The 13,621-nt window shown below is 42.1% G+C and overlaps 2 protein-coding genes across 4 annotated transcripts in view; both read left to right on the top strand.

Annotated features, from left to right (window-relative positions):
• Positions 1–13,621, top strand: part of PRSS8 (serine protease 8) — a 687,619-nt gene that overhangs the window by 283,696 nt on the left and 390,302 nt on the right. The window lies entirely within an intron of this gene.
• Positions 1–13,621, top strand: part of HSD3B7 (hydroxy-delta-5-steroid dehydrogenase, 3 beta- and steroid delta-isomerase 7) — a 54,774-nt gene that overhangs the window by 34,881 nt on the left and 6,272 nt on the right. For all 3 annotated transcript variants that reach the window (XM_042472881.1, XM_042472879.1, XM_042472880.1), the window contains exons 3-6: positions 4,102–4,245; positions 10,856–10,964; positions 12,161–12,260; positions 13,310–13,472. In XM_042472881.1, the coding sequence (XP_042328815.1) occupies positions 4,102–4,245; positions 10,856–10,964; positions 12,161–12,260; positions 13,310–13,472 (516 nt within the window). The remainder of the gene's footprint in view (positions 1–4,101; positions 4,246–10,855; positions 10,965–12,160; positions 12,261–13,309; positions 13,473–13,621) is intronic.

The raw sequence follows: 13,621 nt of genomic DNA, 5'->3' as shown, positions 1-13,621 counted from the left end.
AAGGAAGAGGTTGAAGCATTTAGTAAAAGAAGCAAATTTTTAGGTCCAGAATGACCCCAGATGCCTTATGGGAGTATTTTTGCTAAGTTTCTGGCCGCCTCAGGCATTAGACCCAGGAGAGATCTTTTTTAACAATAAGAAGTGACTCCAAGTGACTTCTTGGGTCCAAAACTCACTGCAGAAATTTGAGACCACTTTAACTGCCTTGGGTCAACGTGAGGGAATTCTACAGTTCCCAGGATTCCATAGCACTGAGCCAGGGCACTCTGCATTATTTCTGCAACGTGTTTTGGACCTAGGTGTTTAAAAAAGGCTTTTTCCTTGCCACAAACAGGCATGAGAGGCACAAATATGATAAAAATGTCCCCATAAGGTGGGAAGTGAGATGCTGAATCCATCCTACAGTTGGCCCTCCTTATCCATGGATTTTCTGTCAGTGGATTCAACTACACACACACACACATATCTCAAAAGCAAACTTTGACTTTGCCATTTTATATAAGGGACACCATATTACTATGTGATTGTATTTAGAGGACTTGAGCAACCACAGATTTTGATATCCATGAGAGAGGTCCTGGAACCAAACCAAATCCAAAAAGCAAGTCGGTGACTTTAACATCGTCATAATTTTCTTTCTTCTATATGACTTTTAACACCTTTGCCTGATAAAGAAGCCAGTGGAGCTTTGGAAGTTTGAAACATGTATTTTGCATTTTGGTTGGTCCAGTAAAGGCATCACTGTCTTGTAGATTCTGGATATTGTCCTGTGCTTTGTGGCCAACACGGCTACACCAGATATATATTTAAATCTACCATATATATACTCGACTATAAGTCGACATCACATATAAGTCGAGGGCAGGTTTTGGGGCCATAATTATGGATTTTGATATGACCTGTGGATAAGTTGAGGTTAAAACTTAGGGGCATGTAATGAAGGATGGAAGCATAGGAAAACAATGCCAAAGAACTTACAAAATTCCAGCAGCCATAACTATTTTAGTGCTCATACTAAAGGCTTGGTTCCAAGATCCCCCGTGGATAACAAAATCTGTGGATGTTCAAGTCTCATTAAATATAATGACAGAGCAAAATGGTGTCCCTTATAAAAAATGGAAAATAAAGGTTTGATTTTTGAAATTTATACTTTTTTGGAACATTTTCAAACTGTGGATGCTTGAATCCATGTTTAAAAAATCAGTGTATAAGTGTAGTAACTTCCTCGCTAGTCTTGTTAGTATTTCTCTATAATTTTTGTTCTCCCTTTTTCTCCTGTTGTTTTTCCATTTATCAGACTTTTTCCTTTAGTTCTAACCCTCGTGTTATTTGTTTCTTACTTGCTTGCTTATTGTTATTATTTTCCTCTCTTTTATCTTTCCTCTGTATAAGATCTCGCTTCATTCCAATTTTTTAAAACTTGTCCATTTTCCCCTCCGAAATGTTAAGACAAGGTTTCAATTCCTTGTCTATTTCTCTGGGTTTTTGCTACTTCTCAACACATACAACAGATATTCTCCAGCAAGACAAGAAGTAGGTTAAACAAGAAGAGGAGGGCAAGAGACCAGTGGTGCAATGCCTTTTGTTTGTCAGGGCTAGGAGCTGTCTGGGAACACCAGACTCAAAAGTGTTGCTTTTGTATAGGATTGCACTGTGAGTGTGGTGAATGAGCCCTTTGAGGACAGACTGGGGCTGTACTTCCTAGCATTTCCTCTTCACTTTGTGATTCTTTCTAGGAAAGCCAGGAGAGGGAGGAACCAGATTGTAACATATAGCATTGCTTTTGTTTCCTCCATCCAGCTTTGTGTGAACAAAGGGCAATGCTATTTCTGGGAGAAAGTGTATTATTAAAGAAGACAGCCCTTGGCTTTATTCCTTCCTTTCTCAGCACAATACCTTCTTTCTAAACCTTGCAAAGAGGAGGATTACCCAAAGCTATGGGGATGATGCAAAGGAGAAGGAGGGGCATTTTGTTTTCAGTAGGTAGAGATTAAGAAAAACCTAGATTTGAAGCGGTAAATCAAAGCTGGAATTTGCAAAGGAGGGGATTTCTGAAATATATACATATTCCTTGCTGTGCGCTGGTATTGTACACTGTTCCACGCCTGGCAATACAGAAGGATGACAGGTTGACCCTTGGCATTTCCAGGTAGCATATCCACCAACTACAGTCGGCCCTTCTTATATACGGATTTTTTATACACGGATTCAAGCATACACGGTTTGAAAATGTTCCAAAAAAGTATAAATTTACCTTGATGTTCCATTTTTTATTAGGGACACCATTTTGCTATGTCATTATACTTAATGGGACTTGAGCATACATGGATTTTGTTATACACGGGGGATCTTGGAACCAAACCCCAGCGTATAACAAGGGTCCACTGTATCTCACTTATGGCAAGGACAATCCTGATTCATCCTTGGTCATTGCACATTTTTCCACTCCTTCTAAAATTTCTCTCTCCCACCTTCCCCCTTTTCCTCAGCCTATTTCAATTGCTGCAAACTAATTTGAAAGTACAAAAGTAGTAGAGTAGTAGACACAGGTAAAAGTAAACCGCTGCAGCCTCTCCTAGTTTGTGTGTTCTTCCTCATTAATTTCTGCCATTTTGACCACACACTATTGTTGCTTGACCACACGTGTGCTGGTTTTCATCTGTGAAATCTTGGAGGGTCTAAGGTGGGAAAAGCCCACCTCCAAGATCCTATAAATGAAGACAGGATTCAACCATGTGAACATTAGGCCTGACTTCTCCTTGGCCTCTTCAGTTTGGGAATTCTTTGGCTACTGAAGCTTGGCCCTTCTCTTGTTCTGCGCTTTGTCAGCAGGCCTTGTTTTTATAAGGCAAATTATTCAATTGGTTTTGGCCTGAATCGAGAATAGAAAGGATGTGGTTCTCCAGATGTTACTGGACTGCAGCTCCCAACATTCCACATAAATGCTGGCTAGGGTTGCTGGGACTTGGAGTTCAACAGGTGGAAGATCACAGGATCCTCATTCCTCTTCTAAATCCAGTTGTTAGTCCTAAATATAGACCCACTTAGCCAATCGTCATTTGATAAGTCAACATTTATACAAGTACCTATGATTCACTGGGTCTAGTCTGGTTGAGACTAAACTGTTTGATTTATGATCTTAGCTCCAATAACCTCAGTGTGATAAACGCCTTTGTTTTATGTGCTGAATTTCTCTCTGTTTAAAAATTATATTGTTGCTTTCATGGAATATTACTCTGTTTCAACATTGTCTATAATTGTGGCATAGTGGTTTGAATGTTGGACTGTGATTCTGGAGACCAGGCTTCAATTCTTGCCAAGAAAAACTCATGATAGGTTCTTCTTAGGGTCGCCCTAAATTAGAAACGACTTTGAAGGAACACAACAAAAACAACAATAATTGTTTTAAGCTGCCTGAGTGGCATGAAATCACCAGAAGGGTATAAAGCCATGTACAAAAATAAATAGCACCCTGCATTCTTAGATTTGTTATACATGAAAACTAGACATGAGCTGCTGTGGCTTCCACTCAGATTTTTTCAGTTGTTATTCTTGTGCTCCATGCCCTGCCTTATGCATCAGCCTTGGCTTTGCGTAATACTTGGCAACATCTTACTTTTCATCTGCCTGTCTTATTTGAAATAGAACTTGGAAGCCTTATGTTTTGCACTACATCCCCCAGAACCCACTGGCCATGCTGGTTGAAAAGTTCTGGAAGATGTAGACCAAAAGTAACATTTACAAGATCTGGATGGGAATTATGGGAAGGGATGAAGCACTGAGCTTTCATGTCCCAGTCTAACATCCTTTAAATGAACTGGGCTACAACCTCCATCATCCCTAGCCAGCATGGCTCTGGGGGCTGTTGGAAGGTGTGGTCAATCTTGAGAGCACTCTTCAGAGTTGTGTTGGTTGGTGTTGTGACCAAATTAACAATCTGAACTAAACCAAAGTTGACCACTTGTTGCTCTTGACCAATTTGGTTCTCTTCATTTCATTGCTGCCCTTCCTCTGATCTCTTGGTCCCTCCAGAAAGTTTCCAACTCGCATCCTTTTTCTTTCTCCTGCCTGATCCACTATTTCTTGTTCTCATCAATTCAGTGACTCTGATCCAGGGGGACATCAGCAACGCAGAGGACGTGAAGGCTGCTGTACGAGGTGCCAACGTGGTCATCCACACTGCCAGCCTGGTGGACGTTTGGGGCAGAGTCAGCCCTGAGAAAATCAAGGCGGTCAACGTTTGCGGTATGTGTTGACGGTCATCAAAAAACCATTTAGTCAAACCCCTTCTTCCCTATAACTCAGTGATTCCCAAACTCTGATTCTACAGATATTTTGGACATCATCTCCCAGAATTCCTGACCATTGGCCATGCTGGCTAGGGCTTTTGTAAGTCGAAGTCCACAGCTCTTGGAGGACCAAAGTTTAGGAACCACTGCTGTAGCCCAAGGCTTGGAATCAAGCAGCCCTCTAGATGATATGGGACTGAAAATCTTAGCAGCCTCAGACAGTTTAAGCATTGGTGTTGAATGCTGGGATTTACAGTCCAGCATCACCTGGAAGAGTACATGATTCTCACCCCTGCTGGAGACCAGATCAAATTGCATTGCCTGATTCAGATTAGATGTCACAGCAAGAAGGGTTGAAGCAGGAGGTGATTTCTGGAAAAGAGGAGGAAGTTCCAGGTTGCTCCAGCCATTGAGCTAGGCTTGAATTTCTGATGCAGAAATGATAGTGGAGGGGATTCAAGCATTTCTTTCCAAATATAAAAACATTGAGCAAGGGTACACAGCTCAGTATTTCTTCATACAAAGACAAGTCTCACAGTAGATCATCTCCAGAGACAGATAATGAGCCAATCCAAACTATTCTAGATATGTCCAGAAGTTGCAAATGCTTTGGTGGTGTTGGGAGCCATCCAGTTTTGTGTTAAATTAATGTAGCTATTTACTGTGTGTGTGTGTACTTGCCACAGATGATTTACAGAACTTTAAAGCTGACACTGAAAACATTGTAATCACTATTTTCCATATCTTGGCTCAGTCATTCATCAGAATGGAGACTGCAGTAAACAAAATGGAAGTAGTAGACTAGACCTGGAAGGGCAGCTATGAAAGAACTAGATGAGATCCTCAAGTATCAAGATATCTAATTGAATACTAAAGTTAGGAGTATCTATGCCATGTCTTTTAAATTTCAATGTCTGGTTGTGAAAACTGGACAGTGATGAAAGTTGATAGGAAGAAAATCAACTTTTCCACTTTCACAGGGGTCCTGCTACCCTAACCCCACCGAATGTGAAGGTCCTAGTGTACGTGACTGACTGGCTGTCCATCTGAAAATGAAAGCAAGAAAACACTATCCTCTCAAGATCCCTGATAAAACTAGCTGTCAGGAACATATTTTAGATATCTTTTCCAAGGGTGTATTCACACAGCAGAATTACATCAGTTTGATACCATTTTAAAGCTCATTCATCCTTCATATAGAATCCTGAGATTTGCCGTTTGTTGAAGTACTTAGATTTCACTAGTACATTCCCTCTGCCAGAGAATTATAAGTACCTCAAGAAACTACATGTTCCAGGAGTCCAAAGGATAGGACAATTGTTGTTAAAATGGTATCAAACTGTTACAGTTGTGCAATGTGGAAACACTCCTAGCTTTTCAAGTGCAGGTGATCTTTTCACATAGAGCTTTTGCGGTGATCACTTATCTGTCGCTTGAAGAGGTATGGCCTAGAAACAGGTTAACTTCTCTGTCTGGTGTGTTTGGAAGAACTATGAAGTCTCCTTGCACTGCTGCTGGATAATTTTTTAAAAAGTTATTTTCTCTTGTGCCCAGAGCAGGAAGAAAACAGAGGATTGTTTTCCCTTGAAAATATTCAACCAAATCTGTGCTTGCCCAGCTAATAAATCTGTGTAATGGGAGGGAAGAAATTCCATGGAAAATTGAATACAAAACAGGAATAAACAAGGTTGCTGAATAAAGTGGGAGGGTTGAAAGGAAACTTTGACAACTGGGAAACGAGACGAGTTATTTTTGCAAGTAATACATAGATCTGTCTCTTGAAGTGATGCTGTAAAGCCTTTCCAAGAACTAAGCCAAGTTCTTTCAAGGATGGAAAGCGGCAAGGACCATTATCTCTAGCAGGAGGAACAAGGGAAATGTTTCTGTATGAGCTGGTTGCAGGTAATAAGAGGTTAAAATAAATAGAAAATTAAAAGTAGAAAATAGAAATAGAATAGAAATAGAAAATATAAACTCCCTTTTTGAACCACAAGTTCTACAGTCTGTTATCTGGCATGGCCACTTGTCACACTGGTTAGGTTGTGAAGTTGGGGCTTGTCATTTAAACACAGACACATGGTACATATTTTCTTGTTTGAAAATTAAGACAGAAATCTTAGCTAAAGGCTCTGTTTGCAGACCCAGGTGAAATGAGGGGATTATTTGCTCCTATTTATTTAGGGAGATGTGATAAGGAACATTTAATCTAGCCCATTTGCTTCTAGTTAGAAGTTGGATATTCAGAGCAGAGTAGAGGGTGAGCCCTGATGCCACAACACCTTGGGAGTGGGGTAGGGAAAACCTAAAATACATAGACTCCTGAGGAGTCTTTGCAAGTTACAAAAAATAACAGCATGAAATTAGGCCTTGCAAGGTGCCACTCTGCTAGCTACTTGAGAGAGTTGCACAGAACCCTTTTCTGCTGCCTAGAGCTAAGGCCACCAAAACTGGAGAATTTGCCCCCTTGTCTCTCTCCTGGATACAACCCATGAAAACTGGAGATTTGAGGCCAAGGGCGAAGATCCAGCAACTTTAGTTGGCTCTGCTTTTTTACTTCTCACCCTTGGCTGCATAGGTGCCAGGTAGTATACAGGGCAAGGTACTCTGCATATGCTCAGAACTGCCCACTTTAAGTTCCTCCTCCATTTAACTGCTCTAAACTGAGTGATGTATTCACTAGGGGGCAAATTACTTGGAAGTGGTACAACTAGGGGAATGAAGCCAAGGAATCAACTTGAAAGACCAAATTTCAGCATGGCTACTCTGGAGATCAGGATTCAAATCTCTGCTTGGCTGTGGAAACCCACTGGGTGACCTTGGGCAAGTCACACTCTCTCAGCATCAGAGGAAGCAAAGGCAACCCCCCTCCTCCTTGAACAAATCTGCCATGAAAACCCATGATAGGTTTGCCTTAGGGTTACTATAAGTCAGAAAAGACTTGAAGACACACAAAAACAAATTCCTCATTGCCTCCTTGGCAGCCTTGCAGGGAAAACTCTGGTGTGTCCCATCATATTTTCCTTCCATTCTCCCCTTCAGGCTTTTCCAGATAATATGGACTTGCATGTGTAGCCAAAAGCAGTTGCATCTTTTTTCCTTTATGGCAGAAGGGAAGGGGGGAGGGGTTGAAATTTGAAGGAAACTCCTATAAATCCTTTGGAGAGTGAGTCAGCCGCAATGGATAATAACATCCACATGTGGGTATTTCTTTCATATATGAGTGCCAACTGCTTTGCAGGATGTGGAGGAATGCAGTTGACAGTGAGGGTATCCTAGAACATTCCTGGGCAACCTGCTACAGAGATTGGAAAAAGCACTTTGGGGGACTACAACTCCCAGAATCCCCAGCCAGCATGGCTTCCTGGAACATTCTGGAAGTTGTAGTCCTCTCCCCATGTAACATCCCCTCTAAGTTCTGATCTTTCATATGTTAAATTTTTGCAACAACACACTTTGGGAAAAGACCAGCCTGCAATTGCATGGGATTCTCTGACAAATAGTACATGACCTTTAACTGAATGCACAGTAGAACAGATTGATCCTATTATGTAGTCCCTGGTTTTCTAGAAGAGGAGGACTTAGATTAGATGGCACATTGTTGGAAACTGGGATGGTGCCTGGTTTCTTTGGACAGGCATTGTTTCCTGAAGTTCCTTTGATGTTTTATGTGTCGAACCTTATTCACACCCCCATGCATTTTTATCCTCACAACAACCCTGTGTGGTGGGCCAAGTCCAAGAACCTTATTGAACCATGGTGTTATAGCATCATAGCTATGCATTAGTTGCACTATTGCTTCAGCTTTATTGCACAGCGCCATTGCTCATGTGTTGTTCTCCCATAGGATATGGTTTTGAAAGTATTTCTTTTTATCAACAGAAAAAAAATCTGTTAGTATGACTTCCTTTCCCTCTACTTTTCCACTACAATTTCACATGCAAATGTTCAGTTGTGCCTTCATGGCATTTTTAGGAGATCAGTGGGAATACTTGGAGTGGGGAGATGTCAGTATGCCTCCAGGTGAGGAGGAGAAGAGATGGACATTTCAATCTGTTTGCTTTTCAACCATTAAACTTTGTTGTTCTTTTCCTATAGGGAACATATCCATTGCCAAATGACCGATTCCTCTCCCCAACCGGGGCTTGTTAGAGAAGCCAAAATTTTGCTTATCTCCTCCACCCTCTTTTTCTAGCCCCATTACAGAGTTTCTCTCTCTCTCTCTCTCTCTCTCTCTCTCACACACACACACACACACACACACACCCCTGGAAATGTCAGAGGAAAAGAGTCTTACAGTTTTAAAAAGCATTTATTTCATTAGTCCTTTCTTCTTTCCTTCCTTTCTGTTTCTGCTTAACTTCAGAAGTACTAATCACTGGCAGATGAAAGCAAGCATTGGGGTAGATCAGATAGATAGATTCATAGCTGCTGGTTTCATCTACGAGAGATTAATGATTAGTTAAATCTGAAGTTTACTGAAGTTCACTAGACGTCTGGTCAGAAAACACACAACCCCTCACCCCATGGGGGAAAAAACTTTTTAAAATGTAAGACTGCTTTCATTTATATTTATATTTAATATTTATATATTTCAGGGGTGGTGGTGGTGGTGTGTGTGTGCGTGTGCGTGTGCGCACACGTGCACCAAACTGAATAGAAACACTCTATTATAGCAAAAGAGTCTATTGTGATAAAGGCCCAAAATCTGTGCCTCAAAGGGGATGTTCCCACTTGGCAGATAAAACAGATTATATTGGCGCAATTCTGATTCGGATTATGTTCTGGGAATAATTCAAATTTTTTCCATCGTTTCCATTACCAAAAGGGGCAAATTACCTCGATTCACTTAGACCCTGTTTTAATTCCCATTTATTTTAAATCGCTTTATTTTAAAGTGGATTAACCTGTTCCCCGTTCCCATTTGTGTCCACAAGCTGTCAATCAAGCACATAGGCTTCAGACGTCACAAATCTAGGTTTTTTTTTATTTTTAAGGCAGCCAATGAAAATTGGCTGCATCCAAGGCTCTTCTGTTGTGTCTCCCCAGACTAGAAGGAGGTTTGGCAAATCGGATCAAGGAGGAGAAGGCAGTGGGCTTCATTATTGGGGAGAGAATCTTTGGGAAAGAGAGAAGATAAGGCTCTATCCTCCCCCTCAGATCCCTGGACGTCCAGGCTCTCCATTCTCCAAAATCGCTTTGCTTCCCCCATTGCTCCCTGGGCTGTCTGGGGGCGATCAAGCAGGGATGTCCTGCAAAGCCCATCCCATAGTTCCTCTGGAAGGAGCCTCCTTTCCCCAAAATCCCTTTGCCTCCCCCATTGCTCCTTGGGCTGTCTGGGGAGTGATCAAGCAGGGATGTCCTGCAAAGCCCATCTGCTGCTCAGGCGCTCAGGCAGAGGTGAAAAAAGAAAAAAGAATAGTTAAAAATTGTGTTCAATGGCTCTCCTCACACATCGGTCTATGAATGAGGAGCAGAGGGGAGGCAAAGGCTATGCGAATGGAAGAACATGGTGCCGGCGATGCAGAAAGAGAACAAAGAGGGTGACACCCCCAAGCCAGCCCCTTGAGCGCTGCTCCTCCCATCTCCAGGTTCCCGAATCAGAAACCCTTTCGTTCCCATTCGGATACCGTGAATTGTACCCCACTTTCAAAAATAACCCGTGTTATAACCTACTATTTTTTAAACCGGTTTATAGGCGTCTAATTCAAATTATACAATATAATTCGATTTTGAATCGAATCGCAGTGGAAACAATTCCGGGGCATTGAGGAACTAATTTGGGCATCAGTGGGAATGACACCTCTTAATTCGCTTCATGATCTGCTTTATAGGCAGGTGGGAACACGACCAAAGTCATTCACCTCTGAGACCCAGCTCTACTTGGTTCTAATCTGCTGCTCTAAATCAGAGAGCAGAAGATTAGGAGAGAAGGAGGAAGAGGAGAAGATGATGATGATGATCATTTATATCCTGCCCTCCTCCCAACAGGTTCAAAGAAGCTTTGTTGTTGTTAACTGTCTTTGAATTGATCTCGGCTCATGATGACCCAGTGAAGGAGACATCTCCAAGCTCCCCTGTGCTCAGCTGCTCTGCTCAAGCCCTGCAGGCTGAGGCCCATGACCTCCCTGACTGAGTCTAACTATCTGACATATGGTCTTCCTCCTTTCCTAGCATTATTGCCTTTTCTAATAAATTATGCCTTCTCATGATGAGGCCAAAGGACAAGAGCCTCAGTGTAGTCATCTTTGCTTTCACTCCTCTCCAGCACTACATCTCCAATGAATTGATGTTCTTTTTTTCCCCACTTACTTCACTGTCCAACTCTCACATCCACACATGGTAATTCTAGTGTTCAGATGTATACATTTTAGGATCTCTTCTAGTTCTTTCATTGCAGACCTTCTCATTCCTAATCTTCTTCTGATTCCTTAACTGCAGTCTCCTTTCTGCATTATATGGAATTATGTTTTCCCAAAAGGCCTGTGGTTGATATTTCCTATGTTTTTGTCTCCCTGCCTCCACCACATCTCTCTCTTTCACTACTACTTCCTATCCTGTCAATGCAGGAACCCAGAATGTAATTGAAGCATGTGTGTCGGAAGGAACCCAGTATCTGGTTTACACCAGTAGCATGGAAGTGGTGGGACCCAACACGAAGGGAGATCCCTTTTACAGGTATGTTGCCCCACTGGGCCCAGAAAGGACTCCCCTCCAGGATTAACAGAATGATGGCAGCAACACATAGGATGTCTTTGAGGGCCATGGATCTGGAACATTTGCAAGAGCGTGTGTTCCTTGATGCCAAGGAGATGCAGATTGGAATGCAGAGTGACCCAAACAGTTGAAGGAAGCACAGTTCCTGCATTTAATTATCCAGCAGGAGATGATGATCAGTTGCACCAATATCTGAAGTTTCCAAATTGCCCTCTCAGTGTGGTAGGATAAAAAAAAATGCAGCCATTCATTTATGACTCAGGGCAAAAAAAGAAATGCAATACAAAATCCCAAGTTTGTTTAGAAAGTGGCATGCCTAAGAGGTTAAGTCTCTCTATTTGTATATGGGTGTGTATGTGTGGTAACCATGACAAGGAGTTCCCCCTGGCTTTGATCCAGACCAAAAGCCTGGGCTTCCCCCAGAAAGCTCCTTAGCAACACCATGAAACAGCAGTACATAGCTACCCCACAGATTGGGAAGGGAGTGAGTTCTTTTTTTTAAGGTACACCACTCCCTATGAGGCATTGCTTTTCGCAAGGGCTCAAGAAGTCACTTCTAAATTGTGGATTGGGTTATTATTTTATTATGTTTTATTTTTATTGTAACCTGCCCCGATCCTCCGGGGAGAGGCAGGCTATAAATAAATATTAGTAGTAGTAGTAGTAGTAGTAGTAGTAATACAGGGCAATGGGGGGGGGGGGGGGGGGGGGGGGGGGGATGGAGAGACTGGGGAATAGGATAAGCTTGGCTGTTGCTTGCTTGCATGTGCTAAATCACATCATTCTCTGCAGATATAAAACTGTTTGTTGCCAATGTTTTGGCCCGAATTGGGGAAAGCAAATGGAAAAAATTGAATTTGCAGTATGGAAGAAACAGTGCCCAATACAACCATGTCTTTTATCTTTCATTTAATAGATAAGATATCTTTATTCCATGCTGCACAGCACATTGTGCAGTTTGTTTATATCACCATATGAATGCAATAGGGTTAATTGTACAGCGCTAAAGTATTTTGAGGTACCTTATTTTGTTAACTTGTTTTTTTAGTGGAAAGGGAAAGGCACTGAGCCTTACAAATGGGGTTCTTTTTCTTCTCTTCTTGTATATTAAAAACATAAGGTTGGATTGTTTGTGGTATTTTGTTTTTCATTTGCAGGGGAAATGAAGACACCAATTACGAATCTGTTCATGAAAAGCCTTATCCGGTGAGCAAAACCAAGGCTGAGCAGCTGATAATCGAAGCCAATGGGCGACCGGTAAGCCAGACCATCCTTCACAGAGGATCAGAATAAGACAAAGGGACTTTGTGGCGTCTTAAAAGAAGAACAGATTTATTGCAGCATAAACTTCTGTGGGCCAGAATCTTTGACAGATATATGAAGTGAATCTTTCATAGATTTACCTGTATCTCCAAAGAAGACATTTTACTCATCTGATGCAGTGGATTCTAATTCATTAAAGTTTATAGGTCTCACCAATATTTTAAATTTGTTATAACAAAACCAAAAAGGATTTTGCAACACCTTCAAGATTAGCTTGGCTACCTTTCTGGAGTGTGTTTAAACCCCTGTTTTTCTCTTTCTAGATGGAGCTGAGAGTATATGGCATTACTCTCCTTATAACCTTGTGAGGTAGGATAGGACCTAGAATGTGTGACTAGCTCAAGGTCAGACAATGGGCTTCATAGCTGAGCAGGGATATGGATCTTGGGCGTACCTGCTGTAAAGTGAACCCTTTAGCTCAGTGTTTCCCAATTTAATCCTTTCCAAATGTGCTGGACTGCAGTGCCCATTATCCCTAGACAGCACAGTTGTTTAGCCATGTTAGCTGAGGATGATGGTATTTGTGGTTGAATAGCATGACGTAGTGGTTTAAGTTTTGGACTGTGACGCTGGGGACCAGGTTTCAAATCTCAGCTCGGCCATGAAACCCACTGAGTGACCTTGGGCAAGTCACATGCTCTCAGCCTCAGGGGAAGGCAGTGGAAGACTTCCTCTGAACAAATCTTGCCAAGAAAAACCTCATAATAGTTTGCCTTAGGGTCGCCGTAAGTCGGAAGCGACTTGAAGGCAACAACAAAGGTTGAGGAAGCCTTCTCAGATGCCTCTGTATTTTCACCCTGGTGGCTAGTTGGGTCATGTCCAACACATCTAGAGAGCATCAAGGTGGAAGAGGCAGCCTTAGCCTCTGTATCCCATTGCTCAGTAATTTGACACTCTTGCAGGTAAGAACAGAGCTGCAATGTAAGGTGTGTATGTGCCCACAGAGATTGCTAGCATGCCTCTCTCTGCTTCTTCTGTGCCAGATGCAAGGTGGGAAGCACCTGGTCACCTGTGCTCTTCGCCCAACTGGCATCTATGGGGAGAACCATCCACTGATGAAGGAGTTTTATGAGCAAGGGCGGTTCACAAGAAGGTGCATGTTCCGAGCCATCCCAGCCTCCACTGAGCATGGCAGGGTATATGTGGGTGAGTTACGCTTCTTCTTGGACTGTTTCTGAACTCTGTCCTCTATCTCATTCTGAACCAGAGCTAAGCAAAATAGGGTTGTTGGGTTTTTTTGGTTATACATCTTAATTTGGCTCCTACTGATAGACTATACTGGTTATAATGCCTAC

Source organism: Sceloporus undulatus, chromosome 6 (genome assembly GCF_019175285.1).
Source record: "Sceloporus undulatus isolate JIND9_A2432 ecotype Alabama chromosome 6, SceUnd_v1.1, whole genome shotgun sequence".
NCBI classification, from domain to species: Eukaryota; Metazoa; Chordata; class Lepidosauria; order Squamata; family Phrynosomatidae; genus Sceloporus; species Sceloporus undulatus.
This window is presented reverse-complemented; position numbering and strand designations above follow the sequence as displayed.